The 6,000-nt window shown below is 43.7% G+C and overlaps 1 protein-coding gene across 2 annotated transcripts in view; it reads right to left on the bottom strand.

Moving 5' to 3' along the window:
- The window catches only part of ptprn2.S (protein tyrosine phosphatase receptor type N2 S homeolog), a 577,776-nt gene extending 571,989 nt beyond the window's left edge, over window positions 1-5,787 (bottom strand). For both annotated transcript variants that reach the window (XM_018269027.2, XM_041567358.1), the window contains exon 1: window positions 5,495-5,787. In XM_018269027.2, coding sequence (XP_018124516.1) covers window positions 5,495-5,576 — 82 coding nt within the window. In that variant the 5' untranslated portion in view covers window positions 5,577-5,787. The remainder of the gene's footprint in view (window positions 1-5,494) is intronic.
- Window positions 5,788-6,000: the final 213 nt, after the last annotated feature.

Raw genomic sequence — 6,000 nt, forward strand, 5'->3', positions numbered from 1 at the left:
AATAGGGGTGGTTGCACACAATTCAGCAGAAGAATCAGGATGGACGCAGGGGTGCTTAGTGCTTAGTTAACTAATGGAACCCTTAAGATCCGCTCGTTTGACAAAGTCGCCATTCCAACGAGCAGATCTTTCCCCTGATATTCCCACCAAAGGTTTGGCCCTAGGGCCAAATGATCTAATTATAACCATTAGAATAGGGGCTATCGGGGCGTTCTGATTTATAGGCAGATATCGGTTGGGTAACCCTGTTTCGAGGGCACCATGCATGGGTAGATATGCTGCTAACACTATATAAATCTGCCCGTGTATGGCCACCTTAAGGTCTGTGTTTGGAATCACCAGACTTGGACCGGGTCTGCTCTAAGATGCCACAGACAGTCACTACTTATTGGACTATTGGGGGGATGCTGGGAGAAGAAGTAGGTCTAAATCCCCTCATTACAATCCTGCCAGTGGTCTCCAAACTTTTTTGGTCCGGGGACCGGTGTAGACACAAAATTTTTTGCAAGGACCAGGGGGGTCGGTGTCCAATTCTGGTCTAATTTGGATTAATTTTGGTGGCCCTGTTCTGGGCCTTGGACCGGCGGTTGGGGACCCCTGCTGTAAGTAATATCAGTGTTGGACTGGGATGCCAGGGGCCCACCAGAAAACCTTAGACCATGGGCCCACTTTCCAAACTATTATTCCTCCTCTACTCACTCACTTTCTTAGTCTTTTATATCTACTTACTATATTCTTCCATTATTAAACATTTTTTCCCATAAAGAAATAGGGAATGACATGAAATAGGCTAAATGTTTAGAAGCAAGAGGCCCACTGTCACCTGGGCCCACTGGAGTTTTCCTGGTATCCCGGTGGGCCAGTCTGACACTGAATGATGTACGTCTAAAGCAAGCAAAGTTCTTACATATATTAGCAGATTATTAACTACACTCAAAAATGCTAATTCTAAGAAACTTTCCAATATGCAATCGTTACACATTTGCTATGGTTTCAGAGTTATTTGCTAATGTAACTGCAATTGAAAGCTCTATCCCTTTCTGAACTCCGCACTGCCGGTTGTAGCTATTGAAACACTATAGCAGAAGCAGAGCATGAGAAGATGCACGCAAGGCACTCTGGGAACTTAGATTGAGGTTTCTGCTACATTGTTTTTAGAGAAAAATACAAACACCATATAAACATTCTCTGTTGAGTGACTGTGAAACAGTGAAACTAAATTACCAGCTAATTACTAAACAATGACGGAACAGTTAATAACGGCAACGAGGAACCCGAGGAGCAGCACATACACTGAGGCTCATTATAATTTGCACCTGGGCAGTAACCCATAGCAACCAATCTGTGCGTGGCATTTTTTCAGCCACCTGCAGGTTGGGCAATGAAAGCAAACCTCTGATTGGTTGTTATGGGATACTGCCCAGGTGCAAATTTGCCCGGTGTTAATACATGAAGCCTAATGTCTATTTTCCTCTTACTTAAAGGAAAAGGTTAAAACTAAGTAAGCTTTATGAGAAAGATCTATATAAATACACCAGTAAACCCTCACATTAATGCTGCTCTGAGTCCTCTGTCAAAAGAAACAGCACATTTCTTTCCTTCTATTGTGTACTCATGGGCTTCTGTATCAGACTTCCTGTTTTCAGCATAAACCTCCAGGGCTTGGGCTTGAGCATGCTCAGTTTGCTCCTCTCTCTCTCCCTCCCTCCCTTCTCTGCTGTAATCTGAGCCCAGTGAGCAGGGAGAGACTCGGGCAGGCAGTGATGTCACACCAAGCTAATATGGCAGCTGCTATCCTAAACAGAGAGAACTTCTAGAGCTGTTTACTCAGGTATGAACAGGGCTGTTCCGGCCATGAGGCAAGGTGAGAAACTTGCCTCAGGCGGCACGGAACGGCCAGTTACCAGGGACAGCAAAAAGCCGCCTCTGGTAACCTTAAGATCCGAAATTCCATTTTTTAGTGCAGCGAGCGCAATAACGAAGCAGCATCAGGCGGCAGTAGCCCCTGAAATGCACCTGGGTATGATAATGCATTCTGCAGAATAAATAGTGTTATAGCTTGCACTATTGTGCCTAATCTATTGGCAATAAACTTCCTCGGTAGCTTTCCTTCTCCTTTAATATTTTTCTCATTGTGTATTTTATGGAAGGACCTCATAGTACAGGGGTACAGGCCCGGACTGGTAATCTGTGAGTTCTGGCAAATGCCAGAGGGGCTGCCATAAGATGCCATAGAAAGTCACTATTTAGTGGGCTGGAGCGGATTGGGCCTCTCTGTACTGGAGTGCCTGGGCCTATTTTGACTCCCAATCCAGACCCGCAGGGGTGTATATACCAACACAATCCTGCCTTGATCATTGTGTGCCGGTGAACTGTACATCACTTGGCTTATTAGCCAGGCAGAACTTATTGCCGGTCGGGAGGCCCCCGGGCAATAAAACAAGCGGAACTCACAGCAGGTACAAATGTTTGTTTTGAAAATGCATAAAACATGCTTGTTAGAGAGATAATTATGCAGCAATCATTCATCTGTTATTGATTCCAATTGTAATTAACAACCAAAAAGGGAACGAGCAAAGGGCAGCAATATCAGGCATGGGGAATATTCACATTTCGGAATCAGAAGCGCCAGACAAAAAGAGACTCATAGGTCCCAAACGCCCTGAAAATAATTATTTCATTATTTTCTAAAAACTATTATTGTGATATTCTGAGACAATTTGCAATTGGTTTTCATTTGTTATTTTTGAGTTATTTAGCTTTTTATTCAGCAGCTCTCGTGTTTGCAGTTTCAGCAGTCTGGTTGCTAGGGTTGAAATTAGCCTAGCAACCATACACTGATGTAGATAAGAGCCTGGAATATGAATAGGAGAGGCTTGAATAGAAAGATCACTAATAAAAAGTAGCAATAACAATAAATGTGTAGTTTTACAGAGCATTTGTTTTTAGATGGCGGAAAAATGGCGAAAAATTCACGAAAAATCGTGAAATCGAGAAGTTCACGAAAAACCGTGAAATTCTAATGCTTTCATGAAAACTTCGAGCAATTCGAATGTTTTCACAAAGAAATTGAGCAATACAAACGTTTTCACGAAAAAAAAAACATTCAAACATTTTCACTAAAATTGAGCAATTCTAACGTTTTCACAAAAAATCTATCAATTCGAGCGTTTTCACCAAAAATTGGAGCAATCCGAATGTTTTCACGGAAAAATTGAGAAATCCGGACGTTTTCACGAAAAAATCTTGAAAATTGGAAGCTGAATTTTTGCCGGCGGTGAATGGGGGAAATTCACAGCGAATATGTGCCAGGCGAATTTATCCGCCCATTACTACTGCCCACATGACAATGCAAGGAGAAAAGGTACAGCCACATCTAGTGTTTCTAGTTATAGTTCCACAAGGGATGAAACACATCTTCAAGTTCAACAGCCTCATTCCCAAGTTTCACAGCAGTTTTAGTGGGTTTCAACCAAAGCATCATTTATTAACCCTTTGTGTTCCTCTAAAACCAAAGCATTTTACTGTATATATATATATGGCACATGGACTTTCATAATTTATTAACCCTTTGTGTTCCTCTAGAACCAAAGCATTATACTGTGTGTGTATATATATAAATATATATATATATCTATATATATATATATATATATATATATATATATATATATATATATATATATGGCACATGGGCTTTCATTTATTAACTCTTTGTGTTCCTCTAGACCTGAGCTTCCACAATAACATTTCCAAGAATAATAAAGAACAAGCAGGTTATCGCATAATGATATCACAGACGTTTAATCCCTCCCTAAAGCTGTCCGGTGATTTACAACATAGACATAGCTTTCAATCCCCAGGATTTTGGGAAGAGGATTATGGAGAGGAGAAGACCGGCGGGCACAAATGAGAATCTCCAGCTCCCTCCTATATTCACAGTCCCACATTTGAGATCTGTGTATAATAACTTGTGTGTGTTACAGAGGCAGCACCGGGGGAAACGTATCTTATTATCGTAAGATACGTAGCTTATTATCGGCTAATACCTGGGCAAAGGGACTATTTGTTTCCATTAATAAAAGTGCTGGCAGTCATGTGACCCAGAGTATGACGAGCACGGCTGATAAAACAGCTTTAAAGGGGTTGTTCAACTTCAAATCAACTTTTAGAATCATGTAGAGAGTGATATTCTGAGACAATTTGCAATTGGTTTTCATTTGTTATTTTTGAGTTATTTGGATTTTTATTCAGCAGCTCTCGTGTTTGCAGTTTCAGCAGTCTGGTTGCTAGGGTTGAAATTAGCCTAGCAACCATACACTGATGTACATAAGAGACTGGAACATGAATAGGAGAGGCTTGAATAGAAAGATCAGTAATCAAAAGTAGCAGTAACAATAAATGTGTAGTTGTACAGAGCATTTGTTTTTAGATGGGGTCAGTGACCCCCATTGGAAAGCTGAGAAGAATCCACGGACAAAGGCAAATAATTAAAAAACTATAAAAAAAAATAATAATTACGACCAATTGAAAAGTTGCTTAGAATTGGGCATTCTATAACACACCAAAAGTTACTTTAAAGGTGAACCACCCTTTAATTGATCTCTGGCCGCTGGACAGAATGAAACTGTCAGTTTATTGGGGCCTGTGCTTTCGGCACAGGGGGGACTATGGGAAAGGGAAAAAATACCATTGTGCCCCACCTTTATTGGGGGTTGGTCAGGGCAGGAAAGTGTCATAAAGTGTTTAAGTAAGGGGCGGGTCAATTACACTGTATATTTGGCCTGTCCAACTGTCGGTTGTTGATCTGCAGCTCTCACAAAGCAGTAACACCCGAGGGCTGTTTGGGGTTACGATGTAACAACAGCAGAAGTGGTGCAAGTTGCAGTTCAGCAACAGATGAAGGACTAAAAACGGACTTGTATAGAAATAAGAGGGAGCAGGGTAATAAGGCGTTTATTAAGCCCTGCCAGCACTAAGGAGAGGACTAAAGACAGGACTAAGGGCAGGACTAAGGACAAGACTAAGGACAGGACTAGGGATAGGCTTTGTTTGGGAGTAAGGGGAGTGTGAGAAAGTGCAGGTGGCTGGGGATCTGTCATTGTCCCTGTATCACAGGCCAGAGCAATAGAACAAAGAATGTGACTGTAGGTATAACAGGGAGTCATGGCCCTTCCCCAGCAGTCAGTGAGGGGTTAAGAGAAGCTGCAGATCTGATTGACTCTCCCCTGGTCCCATTCCCATTAGTGTTAGTGGAGCAGAACAATAGCCAAAGCTAATGAGCAGTACAGGAGTCCCAGGCAGGACTACACTTCCCAGCAGCCCCCTCACCGGCTCAGTGGGCGAAGGGACGCTGGGAATTGTAGTTTGGCAACAGCTGGAGTGGGGAAAGGTTCCCTTCCCCGTGTGTCTCGCTTGTTATCGCCAGTTGTGTCGCACCTGTAACTCCCCTCCCTCCATTCTCCCGGCCTGTCTCGGCTGATCGGACACTTACCGAACTGCTTGTCGGCCGAGACACGGAGATAATGAGCGGAGCAGAGAAGCAGCAGCAGCGCAGCGATACACACGGATCCCATAGTCCCGGCTAATCCATCAGCGGCGCCGGGGAGACATGTGGCTGCAGCAGCGGAGGGACAAATACACGGAATGGGATGCACGGCGGCAGCGCTGGGATCTCACTCCACTGGCCAATCTCCCTCCAGCCTCCCCTCAGCAGCTTCAGCACCCAGGGCAGCGACCAGCGGCCACGCCCACCTCCTAGCGCCTCCCCCGGCCGCGCTACGTCATGGGAACGTGATGAATGGGCTTGCACCATGCTCCGCCCCCTCCTTATTCCTGAATGGAGCTGCTGCACGTGACTGGGAGATGGGACTGGGGAGCAGTAATAGAGCTCAGGCTAAACTTGAATAGATAATAGAGGCCACACGTCAGATGCTTCTCAGTGTTTCGTTTGTGGCATCATTTATGCACATTATATCATCAAATAATAAATCACTAACT

The sequence above is a fragment of the Xenopus laevis genome, chromosome 6S (assembly GCF_017654675.1).
Source record: "Xenopus laevis strain J_2021 chromosome 6S, Xenopus_laevis_v10.1, whole genome shotgun sequence".
In the NCBI taxonomy this organism is placed as follows: Eukaryota; Metazoa; Chordata; class Amphibia; order Anura; family Pipidae; genus Xenopus; species Xenopus laevis.